General features: G+C 39.8%; 1 protein-coding gene across 1 annotated transcript in view; it reads right to left on the bottom strand.

Moving 5' to 3' along the window:
- Positions 1-22,548, bottom strand: part of LOC139938447 (dynein axonemal heavy chain 10-like) — a 67,779-nt gene that overhangs the window by 39,936 nt on the left and 5,295 nt on the right. The window contains exons 8-33 of the mRNA XM_071933982.1: positions 21,605-21,853; positions 20,973-21,149; positions 19,918-20,131; positions 18,590-18,711; positions 18,111-18,197; positions 17,410-17,523; positions 16,814-16,957; positions 15,654-15,842; positions 15,061-15,221; positions 14,325-14,519; positions 13,605-13,731; positions 12,733-12,897; positions 12,056-12,331; positions 11,289-11,391; positions 10,800-10,978; positions 9,374-9,585; positions 8,354-8,510; positions 7,212-7,445; positions 6,502-6,624; positions 5,619-5,852; positions 4,854-5,080; positions 4,385-4,556; positions 3,888-3,988; positions 3,203-3,386; positions 2,153-2,287; positions 965-1,117 (exon numbers count right to left, since the gene is read on the bottom strand). Of these exons, the coding sequence (XP_071790083.1) occupies positions 965-1,117; positions 2,153-2,287; positions 3,203-3,386; positions 3,888-3,988; positions 4,385-4,556; positions 4,854-5,080; positions 5,619-5,852; positions 6,502-6,624; positions 7,212-7,445; positions 8,354-8,510; positions 9,374-9,585; positions 10,800-10,978; positions 11,289-11,391; positions 12,056-12,331; positions 12,733-12,897; positions 13,605-13,731; positions 14,325-14,519; positions 15,061-15,221; positions 15,654-15,842; positions 16,814-16,957; positions 17,410-17,523; positions 18,111-18,197; positions 18,590-18,711; positions 19,918-20,131; positions 20,973-21,149; positions 21,605-21,853 (4,434 nt within the window). The remainder of the gene's footprint in view (positions 1-964; positions 1,118-2,152; positions 2,288-3,202; positions 3,387-3,887; positions 3,989-4,384; positions 4,557-4,853; positions 5,081-5,618; positions 5,853-6,501; positions 6,625-7,211; positions 7,446-8,353; positions 8,511-9,373; positions 9,586-10,799; positions 10,979-11,288; positions 11,392-12,055; positions 12,332-12,732; positions 12,898-13,604; positions 13,732-14,324; positions 14,520-15,060; positions 15,222-15,653; positions 15,843-16,813; positions 16,958-17,409; positions 17,524-18,110; positions 18,198-18,589; positions 18,712-19,917; positions 20,132-20,972; positions 21,150-21,604; positions 21,854-22,548) is intronic.

Below are 22,548 nucleotides of genomic sequence, written 5' to 3'. Positions count from 1 at the left end.
TAAAACGTTGTGGGAAACGACTCCCTCTGAAGTAACGTAGTTTTTGAGAAAGAGGTAATTTCTCACTATTAAATAATAAATAATAAAAGACTTCTAGCTAGAAGTCTTTTATTCTTATTTGAAAGCACACAAATTCATCCAACAAGGGTGTTTTTTCTTTCATCATTTTCTCGCTACTTTGATGACCAATTGAGCCAAAATTTTCACAGGCTTGTTATTTTATGCTTATGATGAAATACAACAAGTGAGAAGACTGGTCTTTGACAATTACCAACGTGTACCCTCCCTTTAAGGTAGGTAATCCTGAGGTTAGAGGTTAAACTCTCAAGTAAATTTTTTATTCAATTTGTTTAACCCCCCCCAAAAAAATTTTTATTCAATTTGTTTAACCCCAAAATTAAAAAATGTACCTAGTAAGTTTCCCATGTGGCTAATTACTTGAAGAAAAAAAACTAGAAATCACAAAAGTTAACCTGCCAGAAACTGATTCCTTACCATTCAATGTCTTAAGAATTGAACTTCACTAATCACTGAAGTGATCAATATAAAAGGGCATCTACTGATATATTTTGAAGGAAAAAAACCCAGTTTAGATGTCCAAAACAGGAGCCATCAATTTGTCAATGAAATTTTCAATTCTTTTCTGTCCCTGAAACATTGCAAGACTTTCTCAAAACAAGTGGACAATGACAGGGATGTGATATGCTGTTGAGAAAAAAACCTGAACTTTGAGCTCAAAGCGCGAAAGCATGCGAGCTGGAAAAATTGTGCGCATGAAGCACACTATTAATATTTACATTTGGTGTTAAAAGCCCTACTCTGCAAACTGGGGCATTATTATATGGTTTATCTTCATTCTTTTATGAATTTGATCTTTAAAAAAAAATCTTCTTTTTAGGAAAAAACCCAGGAATTCCGTTTAAAAACAGAGAAATCACATCCCTGCATTAAAGACGTTACTGACCTGGAACTTCTTGAGGTTGTGGATGAGAGCATTCCTAATGGTCTGGATCTGGGAGGAGATGACGGACAGGACAGAGACGTCGATACGGTTGAACTCATCAAAGCATCCCCAGGCGCCGCACTGAGCTAGACCCGAGAAGATCTTACCGACCGCCTGAGGGAGAAAACAAAAATTATATAAACTATTAAATCAAAAGAATCTAAATTGTTCCGGCACCCACTGCTAAAGTATAGGATTCAAACTGCCTCTAAGCTATCAGGCAATCTCGGTGTTGGTAAGACACTGCTCTAGATGCAAAGGTTGTGGGTTCGAATCCCACCCAAGTAATATGCCTTTGATTTTGTTCACAGAGTAAGTACTGAGTATACAGTGCTAACACACATCGGTGTATATGGATAAAACCAACAGTTAATAAATCTAAAGAAGTTTTCAGTAACGCTATGGAGCCTGTGGTTTTTTTCGGCCTTGTTTACTTATTTAACAAAACATTCAGATGTTGGCTGCCGAGCCAAGCCAGCCCAATCTGCAACAAGGCAGTACTTAAGCAGCATTCAGAGTCCAGCAGCATTCTACTGAAGACGATCAGAGCATCCTGATCGGAAATGTTCAGCTATCAACCACGAGTTCTTTTCAGAACCAACACTACTCAAAATGAGATTTTCACATGTTTCCACAAACCTCATCTAATAATACTTTGACAACACAAAGTTTCAAATCCTACAGATTAACTTAACAAGAAGTGAGCTTTTGAATAGAAGTTTTTGAACTGATGTAATATTTTAATCTCTCTTTAAAAAAAAAGGAGGGAAAAGAAATCTAAAACAGACAGAGAAGGATATGAGCGACATTAACTTGGCTTTAATTTAAGATGAAACAGTACTAAAACAAAACGAATGAATGAATGAAAAAAATATCAAAATCATTGAACAAGAAGTGAGCTTTTAAAAGTTTTGAGAAAAGATGTAATATTTTAACCTCTCTTAAAAACAAAACAAAAGTAGGAACATTTTATTTAGTAAAAGGGCTGACCATAATGTAGGCTTTAGAACATCATTCAGGCTATTTCATCACAACTTTTTGGATGTTTCCAAGGGCAAAACAAAATCAAATTACATCTGTAGCCTAAAGTAGGAAGACTATCATGCCTGAAATTTACAAAGAGACAGAGAATGATATGAGGAACCTTACCTTGTAATCCATACCCTCACCACAGTTCGTGACAACACAGAGAAGACCCAATGCCTTGGCTAGATCCTTAGTGGTCTCAGTCTTCCCAGTACCAGCTGGGCCTGCAGGAGCTCCACCAAGCTGCATGGACAAAGCCTACAACCAAAAATCACAATAAATCCATGGTAAGTTTTACATACCAACATCATGGGGTCAAAGAGCATTTACTTTGAATCATGCAAACATATATATCAGCATTTATAACAGGCGCGTTTTTCCCTACAGTTACAAGGTGCAAAGCGTCCACAGAAGATGGAACAAAAAAGTCCAAACTCAAGATGATCCATTCTAAAGTCAAATAAAACAGCAAAGCATTTCTGTATAAATGAGTCTTAAATAGTTTCTTGAATTGTCCAGGTGTAGTTGCATGGCGAAGCCGTTCCTTCATTGTGGAACAATTTACCGGATCGTATTAAAGCCATTGGACCCTTTCGGTACAGAAAAAAAAAAAAGTTCACAGATTTACAAATAATTTACAGGGTTTACAGAAGGTAATGGTGAAAGACTTCTCTTGAAATATTAGTCCATGCAATGCTTTACTTTTTGAGAAAACGGTAAAACAATATAATTCTCGTTAACGAGAATTACAGATTTGTTATAAACACATGTCATGACACGGCGAAACGCGCGAAAACAGGAGTGGGTTTTCCCGTTATTTTCTCCCGACTCCGATGTCCGATTGAGCCTAAATTTCCACAGGATTGTTATTTTATATATAAGTTGTGATACACGAAGTGTGGGACTTGGACAATACTGTTTACCGAAAGTGTATAATGGCTTTAAACTCGTTTCCATCACTGGCTTTGTTCAAAACTTCCCTCAAGACTTGCCTAACGAGGACTGCATAAACAATAAACATTCTCCTCTATAGATCCCTTGCACTTAATGGGCAGCGCACTTACACATGCCTATCTTGTCCGCCATTTTGAGAGTCAAAATTGTGCACAAAGGAATTGATTCCCAAATTGATGGGGAGACAGATAACAAAACTTTCAGACACGCTTCCAGTACCTGAGTGAGTGTGAGATAGATTCTGTCGGTCAGCGGTGTAATGACCAGCCGACCGTTCAGTCCCATGTACTCGTAACCATAGCCGAAGGTTCCCGTACACTGTCTGACATTCAGCTCGTCTGGTTCCCTGTCCCAGTAGAATCGCAGCTGGCTCTCCCATTCAAACTCCCTGGCGTCTAAGATACTGAAATGAGAAAGAGTAGACTGGTACCTAAATGGTTGGTTTCTCTTAAATGCACAACATTTCAGTCTCTGGCATGATTCACACAATGTGAATTTAGAAATAAATTTTTGTTGACTGAGTTTTTGTTTCTGTTTTTTGTCTGTATGTTAGATGATCTTCCCATCAAGAGAACTCAGCAAACTCCCCAAAAGAGACAAAATATACTAAGCTGGCAACAGTCAATCTCTCTCCTATAAACATTGACGACATCTATGATTATGAATTGCACAAATCAAGAAGTTGTGATAGAGTAACTACAATCCCAGGCATATCTTGTTGGGCCCTCGCACCATGGCCCCATGCCCCCTTTCAATGTTGGCTCTCATTGCCCGGTATGTGCTACCATCAACATTAAACAGGGCGACGAATGTTTATAGTCACATTACGAATGGGTGGCCCAAGTATTTTGGCCATGATTGTAGCCAGCAATACTTTTCTAGTCAATGTGAAATCAGTGGTTACCTGTCTCTGACGAAGCCATCGATGATATCTCTAGCGTGTACATCAATGATCAGGACACTGTTGTACTTCTTACGATCATTATTGGACAACGGGGATCGCACCTGGCACAAAGACAAAATGAAGATAAATAAATGACGAAAAGAAAATGTGTCATCTCTTTGACATAGCTGTGCCAGGAGATATAAGGGTAGCTTCGAAAGAGATGGAAAAGATCCAAAAGTACCAAGACCTGGCCAGGGAACTTCTGGCCAGGGAACTTTGTAAGATTTGGCAGGTGAAAGTGAAAGTAGCACCCGTGGTTGTTGAAAAGCACTGGGGAAACATCTGGACGAAATAGGGATAAACGTGAGGAAAGATCTGTAACAGAATGTGGTGCTTTTGGGAACAGCAAGGATCCCGAGAATAACCCTTAAAATCTAGGAGTAACAGGCACAAAGGAAAATGTGATCTTTCTTTTACATGCTGTGATAAAAATGAAATAACCACACTATCAATACCTGGACCACAAGATCGTTGATCTGTTGATGCATCTTCTTGGCGTACTTCTTCATCGCCATCTTATCTCCTAGCTTGATCACCTTATTGAAGACGTCTTCTACTTCCCAAGTCCACCAGACCTGGTTAGTAGCTAGGACGATCATACCCTGGTACTTGTACATCCATTGCACCCTGAAGAAGGGAGAAAAAGAAACATCAATAAATAAACGTTTCTCTTATTTCATAGGGCTGATTAAAGGTATAGGATTTTTTTTATACAAAATAGTTCAACTGTTTCATCTTGTATTAATGTAGATAAGACACAAAACTCGGTAAAGGGGGCAAGTCTTGTTAGCAGTAATTTTGCTGAGAGTATAGAGACATGTTGTAGCTTGAACTTGCCCAAACAAATTCTGTGTTTAGACCAATATCTAGAATAATAATAAAGGGGGAGGTCGCTGCAAGCTGCTTAGTGATTCATTCACATACCTGTCGATGTTATCGGCACAGTACGTAAAGACGGCCTCCTTAGTAATGAGCCTGTTGGTTCGTCTCATCTCTACCAAGACGTTGGTCATCCAGTCCTCTACCCTTCCCTCGGCCGGGATGTTCTGTCTGAACTCCATCACTTCACCCTCGGCGGACACCATGGCCGACACCAGAGTCTCCTTGTTGTTGCCTTCTTGTAGACGCAGTGAGGCGATGTTGTCATACATCTGAGATTAATTGAGAGTATATATTGCTCTTAATTAAAAAGTGAGCGCTGGTAGCATAAACTCATGGCACATTGGCTGCGTTTGATTTGCTCACCCCCAAGAACCCTTGTTGAGGAGCAGGTCACATGGGGCTGACCCGAGGTGAATGGCGTCTTGATGAAAAGTATATCAATGACCACCATTTGGTTCATTATTATTTTTTTATAAGAAAGTTTGACACACATTTTCACCCTTCAAAACAAGCATTCAGGTTTTTAAAGTTCAAAGTCAAGTACTTTTTAATCAACGCGGGCTTGTAAAATAATTGAACGTTGCTGTTTTACCTTGAGAATATTTATTTTACAGTCTATTTGTGAATCCACGGACATAATGCACACAGTGAAAGTAGTTATGGTCAGCTGACACAAGGGGCTTTGCTGTGAATGCTGGGGGAAGTTTGCGTTCGATTAGTTCATGTCAGGGGCTCCCCCCGATGAGCTCACTGGGGTCTACCCGGGGAAGCTAATCTTACGCAGCCAATATTGAATCTAACACCAACCTTAATGATGTGCTCCTGAACACAGGTTGGGTCACTGCTTCCCAAGATGGAGAGCAGCTCGTCATCTGAGATGAAGAAGAACCTTGGGAAGGCATTCCTCTTGGAGTCCAGGTAGTCGTTGAGACTCTTCTGACATCGCTCCAGACCCGTACTGATCATCTCTAGATCCTGCAGGCGGTTGGGGACGTGGCAGGCGTCCTTGATGCGGGGGTTGGCTGTTGTGTCTTGCATGATCTGGGTGGTGGAGTAGGTGAAACAAAAATTAATGATGGAAAGGAGTAAAAGAAATTCATGACAATGTTCGAAAAAAGTATTACAATAAAGGATGCAACTATTAAGTGAAAAATTTCAATAGGGGTTGAGTTTGGGAGAAAAAAACATAAGACTGCAGGGCTTGAAGACCAACATTTATACTGGACAAGCATCGTTTTTACAATACCAAAATTGAAATGAGAACTGAGTGTTTTAAAATGCTTTTTTTTTTTTTTTAACAACACTTACAAAAAGACTTTAACTAATCTCATTTGTCTGACGGGTATGGTAAGCACACTGCAATTTATTGGATTCAAAGTCCAAGTCAATATTAGAACATCTTTTCATTTCGTTCAAAGTTTTAATGCAGTGAAGAAATATTATGAAATTGTCAAAAACAAGACCACCGGACTTGTCCAGACAAATTACTGGCCCAAAGCTCATATAACTGGCCTTCGAGTCGTGGAAAACCACTTAAAATTGTTAAAGAGCTTTTGCTTAATAAAACCAAAAACCAAAAACCAACAAACAAAAAACATCTATTAAAGCTTTTGCTTATAAAAGCCATTTTGACACAATGTTCTGGCTTGAATAAGGCAAATATTTCATATAATAATGCTAAATTATGTACCTTCTTGAATGTCTTGTCGATGGCGTCAAACTTCTTGGCCTCTTCAGGCAGCTGGGATCTGATGTCACCACCGATAAAGATACTCTCCAAGTACATCCATTTACGCTGAACAACCATCCAAACCTAGCACAAATAATTAGGGTAGAGTTTTTTACACTGCGTCAAAAGTTGGTCAAAAAATATTGGAGCCGTTTGCGGCTGCTCGGGGCATTTTGGTACAAGCCGCTTGCAGTCACTACGGTCTCTAAATGGTTAAATATCAATTTTGAGGTAAACAAAGACACATTGGCTAGAGCAAGACTTGCAAACCTGCGACCTGCGATTTTCGATTAAAAACAGAGAAACCTCATCCCTGTATTTGGCAGTGTCATGGCCGAGCGGTTAAGAGCACCGGATTCAAGCGCTGGTGTTTGATCAGCAGGGTGTGGGTTCGGATCCCGGTCGTGACACTTGCTACATAAAATTGGGGAGGTAATGCTTTCTGCTCTACCGGCCAGGCTTCGAATTGATAATACCCAAGCCTACATTCGTATGGACTGTGAAAGGGGTTACCCTGTTTCAGCCCTAGGAGTAGGTGGCAACTGCCTCTGGAAAAAAATAATTGTAACCCACACCTTGAAGTGGCCTTCAGGCCTTGTGTGTCTGGCGACTTGCATAAAAAAAAATATATAAAAAAATTAAACAGAGCTACCAGTCTCTTGGAGACTCACCTCCAGCACTTCCCCAATGAGTGACAGACTCTTCTCCCAGGTCTGGACGGTGTTCAGGAAGGGACCGATGAAGCGAGATGCGGACATGCTCTGTAGGTTCATGGAGTTATCGTCCAGGTTCTGAAGGACCTCGTCCACGGCCCCTAGGATGTACCCTCTCTCCTGGGTTCCCTTCATGTACTTGTTGACGTTGAACTTCATGTTGTCCCAGACGTCACTCACTTCCTTGATGCCCTGCAGAGACAATTTTTTTAAGTTGTTAACAGGACTGGAATTTCAACTTTGAGAGGGCAAAGCTGTTTTTCACTTTGCAAAGGGAACTTTTGGTTAGAATGACAGCAGCTTTTGAAAGTATAAAGCATTTTTAAAAATCATTTGTTTTGAAGTTATGTGCTTTTGAAAAAAGATATAAGTTTTTATATTTCAAAATTTGCTACTGTCAGAGGCGTTTCTCAGATAGCGTATTCCAATAATTCCTCCTGCACAGACATAATCACTCCAGAATTTTGGCAATGTCTAAAAAACACTGCCTCCTTTCGAAACGAAATTATCAGAGGTTAGTTTTCTTGTATTTATATATGATTCTTGTTGTCTATTGTTGTTATAATGCCTGTACTCATTACATGTATGTATTCCCCTTATACACAGGGAACACGAATTTCATGTTTTTTATCATGACAATAAATATTTTTTATTTTTAATCTTTAAAGCCATTGGACACTTTCGGTAAACAGTATTGTCCAAGGCCCACACTTCGTGTATCACAACTTTTATATAAAATAACAAACCTGTGAAAATTTAGGCTCAATTGGTCATCGGAGTCGGGAGAAAATAACGAGAAAACCCACCCTTGTTTCCGCACGTTTCTTCGTGTCATGACATGTGTTCAAAATAAATTCGTAATTCTCGCTATCGAGAATTGATATTGTTTTAATGTTTTCTCAAAAAGTAAAGCATTTCATGGAATAATATTTCAAGAGAAGTCTTTCACCACTACCTTCTGTAAACCCTGTAAGTTATTTGTAAATCTGTGAACTTTTATTTTTTTTCTGTACCGAAAGTGTATAATGGTTTTAAATCAAAAGAAACTGAAGGGTTCCCAAAACCAAAAGTATACTTTGCCTGTTGCAGTAGTTACTTACCTTTTCAATACTCAATTCCTTGGAGGCGCTGGTGACAATATCCCCAATGACATCTTTGTAGTTATGCAGCTCCATCGCAAACAGGTTCTCCAAGGTAAAGGTATCTGGGTTCATGTCAAATGACTTGCCTGTCTTCTGCATCAACTCCTTCCAATGTCTGTCAAGAGGTCAGAGGTCAGAGGTCAGTAGTTAGAATCATTAAATCACACTCCAAAGAACTTTTTGGGACACCAATTTAAGGCAGTGGACACTATTGGTAATTACTCAAAATAATTATTGGCATAAAACCTTTCTTGGTGACGAGTAATGGGGAGAGGTTGATGGTATAAAACATTGTGAGAAACGGCTCCCTCTGAAGTGCCATAGTTTTCGAGAAAGAAGTAATTTTCCACGAATTTGATTTCAAAACCTCAGATTTAGAACTTGAGGTCTCTAAATCAACCATCTAAACGCACACAACTTCGTGTGACAATGGTTATTTTTCTTTCATTATTATCTCGCAACTTCGATGACCGATTGAGCTCAAATTTTCACAGGTTAGTTATTTTATGCATATGTTGAGATACACCAACTGTGAAGGCTAGTCTTTGACAATTACCAATAGTGTCCACTCCCTTTAAGTTATTCTTGTTTGGTTTTTGCCATAGCACCTTGTGAACCGTTTTATTGTGCTATGTTAATGGGTCTAAATTTTAAACATGGCTCTGCATATCTTGCAGATAAAATAGCTAGCGCTTTCAGATGCCCTCAGGTATGTGAGGCATAATGTAACAATTGCCTATTATTATCACTTTTATATATCAAAATTTATATAATTTATATGAAAACAACTGCAGGAAAGTTGCAGGGGACTTGGTTTGAAGGATTAAGAAATGTTTCTATTGAAGAGTGCTATTGTTCCTGTAGCTGGTTGTCACCATCACATTCATCTTTCTTTTTTTCCTTAAGCACCTTGCATCCTTTGGCACTGTATAAATCCAGTTATTACCATTATAATTTATATTTATCAAATATTGTCACCTTTCTCTAAGCGCCTCGTTCTTCAGATCCACAAACAGAGGGATGGCATCTTTGAATTCCTTCATGCGCCCCTCTACCATGTGAGCAGTGGACGTACTCTTCACCTCTCTGGGTAGTTTCTTCAGGCCCTTGATGAAAGTGTCGATACCGTCCACTAGATGGCTGACGTTCAGGTTTGCCCAGAGGGTCTGAGCCCATTCCTCACGGGCAGCCTGTAAGGGAGAGGTAAAGGAAATGGAGGGGAGTGTATAGATTAGATTAGATAAAACTTTATTAAAGGCAGTGGACACTATTGGTAATTACTCAAAATAATTATTAGCATAAAACCTTACTTGGTAACGAGTAATGGGGATAGGTTGATGGTATAAAACATTGGGAGAAACGGCTCCCTCTGAAGTGACTTAGTTTTCGAGAAAGAAGTAATTTTCCACGAACTTGATTTCGAGACCTCGAGTTTAGAATTTGAGGTCTCGAAATCAAGCATCTGAAAGCACACAACTTTGTGTGACAAGGGTGTTTTTTCTTTCATTATTTACCTCGCAACTTCGACGACCGATTGAGCTCAAATTTTCACAGGTTGGTTATTTTATGTATATGTTGAGATACACCAAGTGAGAAGACTGGTCTGTGACAATTACCAATAGTGTCCAGTGTCTTTAAATCCAAAGTGGGAAATTACATGATGTCGTCTCTCAATAGTTATAAAAAAAATATTAAAAGTAAACATCAACGCACAAAATCACAGTTAAATTCCAAATTATACAGACTGCACACAATTTAAAACAAACAAACAAAAAACATAACAAAGACACAATTCATTGTTCAGAAATATTAAAAGTGTGCATGAGAAAATTGTAAAATGTCCATTCCCCAACAAAAAGACAAGATTAGAATTCATGTAGTATACTCTACCAGGCCTGTATGCTTTGTTTTTGAAAAGGCAAGGGCAAAAGGCATTTTTCTTTCTTGTCTGAAGGGCACCCCATGAGAAAATTTTAAATTTCTGCTGGAGAATTCAAAGGGCACTCAAAACCAACATATTTAGATCAGTCTAAGCTTGTCACAGTTTCAGCTATTTCATCTCACTTAAAATTATATCTTTTTATTTTATCATACTTTGTTTTTGTTATGGTCATTATATAGTGTATTATTACTTTCATGTCTCAGAAACCCTGTATCAGGGGTGGGTTTCACAAAGAGTTAGGACTAGTCTTATCTCGAGTTAGGACCAGTTACTCGTCCTAACTTAGGACTATCCATGCAATTTGTATATCTCCTAGTCCTAAGTTAGGACTAGTCCTAACTCTTTGTAAAATCGACCCCAGGAGCTAATATAAATGCATGTTATTGTTATTTATTATTATGCTTTTGGAAAAATCCTGCAATCAGGAAAAACCCCTGAGAAATCACACATGCCTGCACTTACCTTCTGCTGTTTGTAGATTTCATAGATCTTATCCAGTCCAGTCATCTCTTTCTGTACTTGGAGGAGCTCAGGGTACATGGTGATTGACAGATCAAAGAGCTTCTCAGCGTTGGCGAGCTCTTGGCGATCTTTCTCGTAGATGGACAGCTCTCTCTTAAACGCCTCCATCAGCTCAACGCCTGAAAGATGGAAATAACGAGGGTTGAAACAGAAAAACAGCAATGAGATTGTATAATAATTTGGGGGGCTAATCATCCTTACTCGCAGCTAAGAGCTGAATTGCGGAGGCAAGGCTACAACGTGTTCAAGAAGCATGCATGCAAGGGGGCCTTTGGCTGCCAGCCACATCAACCCATTATGACCACGGAGCACAGCCAAGATCGAACGTGTTTGAATTTTCCCGAGGGAGGAAAACCAGATGGTCTGGAAAACCCTTGTGGCACAGCAGAGAACCTGTTCTTGGATTAGTTACCGAGTAGTAGTGCTCACCTTTGTCCAAGTTATTCCCCACAGCTCCTGGCCCTTCTAGTCTGAACTTGCTCTGGAAACTATTCAACTCGGTACTGAAATTGCTGATCTGATCTTGGGTAATCTGTGGAGAAAGAAAGAACGATTAGTTTTTTTCTTGACATTTCTTGTCTGGGCAGTCTGGTGCAGTGAACTTCTGTGCCAAATTTCAGAGAGTAGAAAACATTGCCTAAAGATTGTCTGCACAGCAAAATAGGAAGGATGCCAGTCACGGATTCTACATGTGACATGGTGTTTTGCCTGAAAACCTTGTTCTGGTAAGCATAATTTTGTTGTGCTTAGCTACTTTTTCTGCCTAAGGAGCTTTATGAAATTTGGCCCTTGTTGATTTCTTTGTAAAAAAAAAAGCGTTCAATACCATTGTAATTTCATATGAACAGCCAGAAGGTAAGAATAAATCCTTTTTGTCCAACTTTTGTTGCAAAGATAATTGGTTTACATTTTGATGTCAGAGCAAGAAGGTAATAATTCACTTTGGCCAAAAGGTTGTACATTGTAATCCTGTAAACTTCACAATTTACTCTATTGGTTTTGGGCTTACATCCAAAGATACAACCCTGTCACACTACTAGAAATCACATTTGCCACAAGGTTGTAACTTTTCATACAACCTTATTTTATTGATTCTGTGCGCACATCCACAAGTTTTTCACAAAGAAATTACTTTGTTACTCAGGAAAAATTAAGCACTGACTGTGTGAGCACTGACATGAAAACATTCTTCCTACCTCAGTGAATTTCTTCTTGACCACAATCAGGCTCGCATCCACATGTTTAGACTCCAAGAACAGATCATCCCACATCAGTTTGAAGTTCCGGCACGTCTCCTTCTCTTCGTCGCTGACCTCTATCTTGTACATCTCTAGGGTGCGGTAACGCTCCACGATGTCCGTGATTCGCATCTCAACGTCCAGCGACATGTCCTTGATGTCCGAGATGATGCGCAGGACAAACTTCAGATCTTCCAGGGTGTTCGGAGTCTTCTTGAGGTCTGTTGATAGGGTCTGTTTTTAAAAGCAATGTGAGAATGTTAAACATGAAAGATAAGCAATTAACATAAAACAATTTTTGTTTGTTAAGTAGCTTAGCACAACAAAGTAATGCTTATCATATAAGGTTACCAGCCAATCTATCATGCCGTGTGTACAATTTGTAACTGGTATCCTGCTCATTTCTGCTAAGCAATATTTTATACTGCTGCGATGCCTTGGGCGGCTTTTCCAAAGATCCAATACAAATTTGCATTTCCCTCGACAAGAGTATGGAATAACCGTATTATTGAATTGAATACTAGAGAAAAATTGCTGTGCCCCGTCAAGCATCAAGAGCAAAGTTCAAAAGGCCAGCATTTCGATACATGGGATGTAAGAAATCCTAATAACTGCCTCTTATTACTATTATTTACCTGTAACTCTGTCTTGAGAGCATGGAGCTCCTCACTAGCTGTGTCTTTGAGTAGAGTCCCCAGTGACTCAACCCATTTCTTAGCATGGTTTCTGACAGTGTCGGCCAAGAGTCCCATGTGAAGGCGGATACAGTCCTGGTCCTTAATCTTCGGCTGGTTCTCCACCTGTAAATACACAAAATAGATAGTTTTACCCAGGCCTTGAATTAACCCGCGGCACCCACAGCAATTGATGCTGTGCCCGGGGCCCAATTTCATAGAGCTGCTAAGCACACAAATTTGCTTAGCATGAAATTTCCTCCTTGATAAAAACAGGATTACCAACCAAATTTCCATTTTTTGCATATTGCTTGTTACTTGTATTCAACTGTTGTTTGTTTATCCTCAAAACCACGTTGAAATTTGGTTGGTAATTCTGTTTTTATCAAGGCCAACATTTCATGCTAAGCAAATTTTTGTGCTTAGCAGCGCTATGAAATTGGCCCCTGTGCTTTTGCTGTGCTGCCCTTTGCAAGGTTCAATACAGTTTTTACATTTTCCTCAAGGCCTGTTTACCTTTAGTCAACTTCATTTATGGTTTGTTCTGTGTAAACTGAGCATCTGTGAAGACCAATGGACAGCTGGCCATAGCAGCTGTGAAGATTGGGCAGGGATTTCTGAACAAGAGCTACAGCGAATGCAATAAGCAAATGAACGAAACCCAACAAATCTCAGAACCCCGTAACAAAAAGCACAACATACTGAAACAAAAGCATGAGGAGTTTCTACAAAGTGCTTTTAAAATTGGGATGAATTTATAATAAAGTATTAAACAATAAAATTCTGGCCAAGGATTTTGGTGGATGAACCAAGAGATTCTCAGTTGGGCTTACCTCTTTGGCCAAGTTGGAATAGAACTGCAGTTTGTCATCATAGGCCACACAGGTTGGCTTCTTGCTGGCAAATTTCTCTAGCATGATGGTCTTGTCTAGCTTCCATAATGGCCGATATCGCTTCCATCTGACAAGAAATAATCAAGCATCAATGAATGGTTGTGTACTTTAGGGGTGAAATGACACCTGGTCTGAGCTGCGATATAAAAACATTTCATAGTACTGTTCAGTAGAAGATGGTGACTTAGAAAGAAAACCTTGTATGGCTAAGAACCAAGTCATCTTTTTTTTTTTAAGTAAGGAAGTTCCATGACAGACGTTACGGGGGAAACATAAAAAAGTAACACAGTTTTGAAGAGCGAAGACCAAATAGTAGTCATATTTGAGCGGATTGGAGGGGTGGAGTACCCAATTTCCTAGAACTGTTTAGCAGAAGATTGTTACTTAGCAACTAATTCTGCAAGTAGTTTTGACGTGCTTAACAGCTTTGTGAAGCTAAAACCAGGGTCCAATTTCAAAGAGCTGCTTAAGCACAAAAGGTAGCCAAGCAAAAACAATAAAGGCTCACCACAATAAGGCTACCAGCCAAAATACTATGTGAAATACACCATTTCTTACTTAGTCTCCCCCAATTTTTGACTAACACAAAATTTGTAAGCAAATTTGTCTACTTAAGCGGCTTCATGGAATGGTCCCAAGAATATAAACCACTCCATTTACCTGTTGAGGTACTTGGTGTGGTTGGTCAGCGTCTTCTGCATTAGATTGGACGCCTGTACCACCAGGTCAATGATGGTGCCGTCGGCTGAGATGTCTGAGAAGAAACTGAAGATGAACGGCTCGTCTTCACCCTCGACATTCTGAGGAGCTGTCTCGATACAGGTGCCGTGCATCCAACGCACAAAGTTTTTGGACCTGAGTGAAAAGATACAGATTTAAAGAATGGTTTCTGGGTTGTAATCCTCTATTTTTAAATTAATGTTACACAAAACACAACCATCCAAAGATTCACACTTAACTTGCAGGGTTTAAAGATAATGATGGTAGAAAGGTTCCCTTAAAATATTACTTGCTGATGTGCTGTAGTTTTCGAGAAATTAGTCAAACAATTTCGCAAAAGTAACTACTGAGTATACAGTGGTATAAAACACATCGGTGTAAACTTTCTTTATCCCTGATGCAAATGTCCATGTATTAAAACAAAAACCTTGCTTAGCACAGAATAATATTAACACAATACCAGCTAAACTTACATTAAGTTTGCGGTGTTGTGGCTAGTGCACCACTCAATTTTTGCTTAGCAGAGAAACGGCTTTTTGAAATTAAGCCCAGCTCCTTTTACATGTGACTCAGAGTTCCAACTAAAAACAGTAGAAACAATTGGATCAAAGTCTCAAGTTCCATTTAAATGTTTAGGAAAGTTAACATCAATTCACAGCTCCAGTCTGGTACGTACCCTTCTACACAGTCTCTGACACTCTGCATGGTGAGTTTGTAGATCTCATTGGCAGCTGGTGCTAGAATAATCTCTGGTGCTGTCAGCATAGCGTCGATCTGGAACAGCGGCTTGTTGGAGGTCACTGCCGTGTTAAACTCCGACATATTACGAGTAATCAACTGAGAAATGAATCAGATCAAATCAAAACAGGGTTTTAGATTCAAAGATGTATGTATGATTCTTGAGAATAACTTACCATTTACTACTCTTAATAAACAAACCTTTGATAGACCTTTAATTAAGAATTTAAGTATATGGTTGTATGACTTCTGACCAGCATCCCCAAACAAAGGTATTGAAAAAGTAGGGATACTGCCAAGGAAGGCCTAGAAAGCCCAGTTGAAGGTCGAAGGTTCAAATCCTGCTCAAGTAAATTGTTGTATTCGTTTTTTCAAAAGTGTATTAAAAAAAATTAAAATGAGTCTTACACTGAAGCAAAAAAACTTGATAGTCGAAGGCTTCATTTCTGAGAAGAAAAAAAACTCAAACAGACAAAACTTACAGAACAATATCTCAGTTTTTATTTGGCCGTACTAAAAAGTTTGACCCACCTTCGTGAGGGAAGCGTACACCCTCATTTCCCAGTAGCCGTAGTAAGCCTGCAGGCGTGGTGACCTGCCCGTATTGGTGTGTACAACTAGACCTTCCATCTTAGTCAGGAGTGGGCCGATGGCTCGGTACTTCCTGGCCAGCTGCTCAAACGTGTGCATGCGCTCTCTCTCAATGTGGTCAAAGTATTCCTGTGTACACAAAAATTTAATTTAATTTAATTAATTCTGGTTGTGAAACGAAGTTAATCACTCTACTATAGCCAAGAACGAAATAGAGAGAAGAGGAGGAAGGAAATTTCAGTTTAACAGGTAGGAGGAAAATCCTAGAGACTTATTCCCAGTAAAACACACACAGTCAGGTAGGGACTAAAAACCCAATCAACGTAGTGCCCCAGTGGAATTCCAACTAATGTTCCTAGAGGTAGAAGGTGAAGAAGATACCACAACGCCAACCTGAGCAACAATAAGTAAAGATGAAGATGGCCCACTTTTATAGCTGTTAACTAAGGGAATTAATCAATGTGTGGTGAAGAGGTTTTCAACTAGTGGTTTAATCCCAACGCAAACGAGGCCTGGTTCTTGATAATTTTACCGAGACGAAGTTAAAACCACTAGTTGAAAACCGATTCAACACACTTTGATTCCCATTCATAAATACCTTTTCGGTCAAAAACATCAACACCTTTTGGTCAAAAAGTAAAATAAATGCAAAAATTATAATTGTTCAATGATTTCTTCCAATACAACACCCCTCCAGCTATGAAATGGTAAAGTCCTCCGCCGCCCTCAGGTAACAACTCCTTATAAGGGAATGCTGTGCGCGTCGCGCGTATCGCGTGATGTGGCACAACTGTTTCAGCCGTTGCTCTCGACCAATAGGAATAAAGAAACTCTCGACCAATAGGAATGAAGAAACTGTCTTATAAGAACAGGTGCAAGCTCGCGTGTCACGCCCATGTTTCAACACTTTTTACTGGTCATAAACAATAGGTTTATACACACCCACGTGACGCGCTCTCCACCAATAGGAATAGCATAACTGTCTGAGGTATTTATGAATACCTATTTATTAGCTTATAGAAACTTTTTTTCCCAAGGGAAACTGCAATTTAAAAACAATGATACGTGGATTAGAATTGTCAAAGGTTTGTTTTTCTTACCTTGCAACCTGGTAAGATTTCACCGTTCATCTGACTTGGGGGTCCCTTGAAGAGATCAGCTTGTTCCACTGCCTTGAGTCGAGCATCAATGTCCTTGGCATTCTTCTGGATCTGATTGACCAGGGACTCAAACTTGGAGATTGCCTGCCATGATAATAATAAGGAAAACTTACTAAGCACATAAATCCATAAAAGTGCTCATTACACTAAACACAAACAATAACTTACACATGTACAGTAACCAAACTTGAAGCGTAAACCTTAGCCAAAAAAGAAGCCCAGAATAAAGAACATGAAGTAGAGAAATACAAAATACAATATCCAAGAAAACATCAAAGGATAAAAACAAACCATTTACTCAAATACTTGATTGAAAAGATGAGTCTTATGTTTTTTTGTTTTGTTTGGGTTAAAGACTAATTTGGCGCGATTGGTAGAGATACAGAGTCTGAAATTAAAGACCATCCAAACATGATGAGGAATAAACACCTCTGTTGGTCGTGTGAATTGAAATCTCTGTTGCGACCGCTAAATGACGCTGATGAGGAGACACTGTATTCAACTGAAACTTCACATGTGACTTTTATTGTACCTACCTGTTCACAGCGTGTGATGTAGTCTGTGATTCCAAGGGAGTTCCAGTTGAGACGTTTGTGGCCGGATTTCAGCGTCCGTCTTAAGTCCTTCAGGTGCTCATCAAGAAGTTGAGTCTGTTTATTAAGGTAAAGATAAACTGTTAATGTAAGTTTTAAGAATACATTTTAATCAACATTCCTGAAGACAGTTTCTATGATGAGGGATAAACACCTCTTGCGTGACGTTGTGAACGGAATCTCGAATGTGACCAAATGATGATAATGATGAAGACAGTGTAAAAAAGTATAGCCCTTAAAAACCATTCACCAACTACTGTATTATTTTGTTATTATTAACAAGTACTTATGTAGCGCATTTCACAAAAACGTCTCAATGCGCTTTACATTAGTGCCCTGGTCATTAGGCCAATACGATACATTTGACTTTCATCATTGTGGGTTTTAGTTTCTCCTTGGAAGATTTCAATACAGGCATTAGACTTCTCTTGAAGGGGCATGATAATTTTCCTCTGGTATAAGGGGCACTCAATGAGGAAAGTGTCAATTTAAATTGGAACTTTGCAAAGGCCACCACAGCAAAAGCACAAGGCAGTGCAGCAATTGCAGTGGGTGCCGTGGGTTAATTCAAGGCCTGTGAATAGGTTAAAAGGACAGAGAAAGAGAAGTAGGGGTGGGGGGGGATTGGAAGAAACTGCATCTACCTCTGCATTATTGATGGAGCTGATGGCTGAGTGGTATCTACCCAGCATGTGTCTTAATCCGTCATTCCATCTCAGATACTTGTCCTCCTGAATATGGTGAGAGGAAATCATAACAATTAATAATCAATATTTTATGTCAATCTTCATATGATAATATGATTGTCACGCAAGTAAAAAGGAAAATGTGATGTTTCAACACACATATGACTACAAACAATACTATAAACATGATAAAGTTCATACTTCCTGCAAATACTTTGTTCGAAGTGAACATTCTTGCGTCACAATTGGAAAAACAGCACGTACTGAATATAGTGTTACCAACATTCGCTTCGCATTCACAGGAAGTCTAACCCACGCTTTATGCAAATCAAAACATTTTTCCAAAATAATCCATGAGCTCGGCATTCTCTATGATTGTGATGAACAGCAGTATCTGTGAGCATTTTTCAACATCACCCCAATGACTGTGAACTAACCTGTAGGGCTACATTTCTAGCCAGCTCTGGTATATTGAAGCTCAGCTGCTCCATATATTTGGTCTCGACGATGATCTCTGACAGCTCTGTTGCAAAATCAACAACGTATTTCACCTCCCCGCCTAAACATTGACAAGAAGAAGAAATGAAGAAATTGTTTGTTGTTAAAAATCTTAGGTATTTTAAAGTATCAATATATCTGAAACAAAAAGTTGCATCCCCTTAAGGTGATCCCCTCGCTGCCGCTTCCCAGGTTGTATCGTAATTTGGGTGTGATCCCTGGCTACACGGCAGTAAACGGTTGTATGGCTTCTGACTGGCACCCCCAAACAAAGATTTTGACAAAAACGGTAGTATGGCTTCTGACTGGCACCCCCCGAACAAAGATTTTGACAAAATAGGGACACTACCAACATAGGGCTAGAAATTCAGTTGGTAGAGCGCCGGCATGTTAATCCGGAGGTCATTGGTTCGAATCCCACTCCAGTCAATTCTTTGTTCAACCCTAAAAATCGTATTTTAAAGTAGAATAACAATGCATATCACTCGCTACTTGTAATTTTTAACTGATAATGATTGACCATGAGCAGAAGCCAGAAGGCACCCACAATGATATTTGCTTTAATAAAAAGAAGTCCATAGTTCTAAAAAAAGAAAATCACATTTGACTTTCCCCAGAAAAAAATGCTAAATCAAGAGCCAAAATCTCGGAAAATCACTGGCCTGAAAAATATTTCTGGTACACTTATTATCAACAACACATTAACTTATAACAAGTGGCCCAAAGGCCAACATCGATTCATTGTAAAAAGTTAAAAGATAAAAAATTGCACTAAAATATTACAAATGTTTTTTGGGGTTGAACAAAGAATTGACTAGAGTGGGATTCGAACCAACGACCTCCGGATTAACGTGCCGGCGCTCTAACTGAGTTATCTAGCCCTATATTGGCGGTGTCCCTATTTTGTCAATAGCTTTGTTCGGGGGTGCCAGTCAGAAGCCATACAACCGTTAACTGGGATCACACCCAAATTACGATACAACCTGGGAAGCGAAAATAAAATAGGGACACCGCCAATATAGGGCTAGATAGCTCAGTTGGTAGAGCGCCGGCACGTTAATCCGGAGGTCGTTGGTTCGAATCCCACTCTAGTCAATTCTTTGTTCAACCCCAAAAATCATTTACAAATTTACCCAGTCAGTTTCCCTTGTGGCTTATAATGATAAAATATTACAAAGTTACAATTACAACAACAAAAACAAGCCCAAGAGGCGAGTGGCTACAACAATATACGGCAAATTGAAAAGAATTCATTTCAAACCCTTACCCTGCATGGCATGATTGCTGGCTGAGCTACCGTCAGTCCCATCCCCTTCACTGTGAGAGACAGGGATGATGGCCGTGGTGGCGGTCGGCTTCGTCAGGAGATTCCTCTTGAGTAGCCCTGGAAGGATGCCCTCAACGTACTCCCTCCATTGCTCGTACTTCTTCTCCTCGTACTCGCGCATCTGCCTCGCAACACCCAGGTATTTGCTCCTCGCCTTCAAATAAAACAAAAGAAATTAATTTAATATTAAGAAAAACTAGAAAATGACTAAAAAAACAGCTCAAGAAAAAAAAGACAAACACCTCCTGAAAAGACCTTGCAAGTCTCGCACTTCTTTTGAAAATTTTTGGGGACACTTTGGTCCTGTACGGAATCTGTTCATTGTTTGCAGTGTTTATTGTCATAGGGGGACTCTGTAAAACATTTGCCTGTATACACATTACTTGCAATACTGGGGTGCGTTCCACTCGCACAAATGTTGCCAACAATTGCGCAAGTTCGCCAACAATTTCCAGTGGAACGAGTTGTATGCAAGACCGTTGGCTAATGTTGGCAACTTTACGCAAACATACTTCTGAGGTGTTGGCGAGTGGTTTTTAAAATGGCGGACAAGCATACAGTATTAATTTTTTTCACAAACATAATTACAGAGTATAATCCGTAGTGGATAATACAGATTTTAAATAACAAAGTTCATTAGTTGATGTCATGATGTACAGAAGAGGATACACATACAGCAAAAACTTTTTTTAAAACTACGTATGGTGTCGCCGTCTTCATTTCAGGGCGCCGCCATATTGACATTGCGTAGTGCGTACCAATCGTTCCAAAGATGAAATTGCGCGAGTGGAATGCACCCCTTCCTCACCACATCCGGCATGTTGACATGTCTGCTACCAAGTACGCACATAAACTCAACATTTTTAAAACACTGCTGCATGTTGCATAACAGTTTTTTACAGTAAATGTGGCCTCCAAAAAATAACTTGATATCTTTCCTCAGCCTACGCTTGTTTTGAAAACAAATCTAACATTACTTTATTTTTGAAACTTACCGCTTTCCCATATTCGCTCGTCAGTAAATCCTCCATACTCTGAAAGCGAATAATGGTGTGTTTGATGCGGTGGAACAGTGAACGCTCCCAGGCAATAGCGCCACCTACTGGCGGTTGGTTTTTAGAGACGGGCGGGTTGTCCTGATGCTGCTTGAACAAGGAGTTGACTGTATCCACCTAAGTAAGCAATTTGCATTGTTATTGGTTATGATTGGGTTTTGAGATTCAAATTGTTCTAGACACTCTTATTGGTTTTTCAACATGCTGCATTTCAGACGAAACATAAATTTGCAAGATGCTTACTATCATTACCATCTTTACCAGGCTTTCTACATATTTTTTCACAATTCAATTTCCCGGGTCATTACCAATGAATGACACTACCTTTAATCTTTCACAGGTTTAAGTTCATGTATATGTCGGTTTACAAGTGTGTATGATGGGGTGGATTTCACAAAGAGTAAGACTAGTCTTATCTCGAGTAGGATGAGTTACTCGTCCTAACTTAGGACTAGCCTTAAGTTCTTAAAAACTCCGAGGACTAGTCCTAAGTTAGGACTGTCTTTGTGAAATCTACCCCTGACCTTTGACAATTACCAATACTGCCCGCATGCTATAAGAAACCTTCTCACCTCTTTTCCATACTGCAACAGGATGTCGTTGAACTTCTTCATCATCTGCGAATTAATCGCCTCCCGGGAGCGGATGTTCTTAAATTTGAGCAGCATGTCGAAAGCTCCCTCGGCTGAGCGAAGCGTCTTGAAAGATTCATTGATGAAGTGTTTGGCTTCTTCCTCGATGGCTGCCACCTCTTTGTTGAACCACTCCATGACTTTGCGCCATTGGAGCTGGTGCTTCAGGCCGAAGGGGTCAAAGCTCACCTGGGGGGGGGGGGGGGTCAAAGGTTAAATTGGATTGCTCTGCTCTGAATGCCATCATGCCGTGCTTATGAATAATGCTTTTAACAAATAATAAAAGACTTGGGGTAAACTGGTAAATTTGAAATGATTTGGGATTCAACAAAGAAAAATTGACTAGAGTTGAAATCGAACCAACAACCACCAGATTAATGTGCCAGCACTCTACCAACTGAGCAATCTAGCCCTTTGTTGGCAGTCTCTCCATTTTGCCAGTCAGAAGCCATATACTTGTTAACTGCCCTGTAGCCAGGGATCACACCCAAATTTACGATACAACCTGGGAAGCGGTAGCCAGGGGATGCAACTTTTTATGTCAAATAATAAACCTCAAGGGAAACTTATCGATAAGAGAAGGGGTTCACCGAGGTGTTTTTCTGGTGCAGTTGGCTACAGATCACCATGTAAGCTGCTAGATGATGCTATTGGTCTTATACTTCAATTATAGCTCAGCATGTGGCGTGTCATGGCCGAGCGGTTAAAAGCACCGGATTCAAGCTCTCCTGTTTGATCAGCAGAGTGTGGGTTCGAATCCCGGTCGTGACACTTGCTACAAAAAATTGGGGAGGTAGTGCTTTCTGCTCTACCGGCCAGGCTTCGGACTGATGATACCCAAGCCTACATCCGTATGGACTGTAAAAGGGGTAACCCTGTTTCAG

This window comes from Asterias amurensis, chromosome 6 (assembly GCF_032118995.1).
Source record: "Asterias amurensis chromosome 6, ASM3211899v1".
NCBI lineage: Eukaryota > Metazoa > Echinodermata > Asteroidea > Forcipulatida > Asteriidae > Asterias > Asterias amurensis.
The sequence above is the reverse complement of the archived record's forward strand: the minus strand, read 5'-3'. Positions and strand labels throughout refer to the sequence as shown.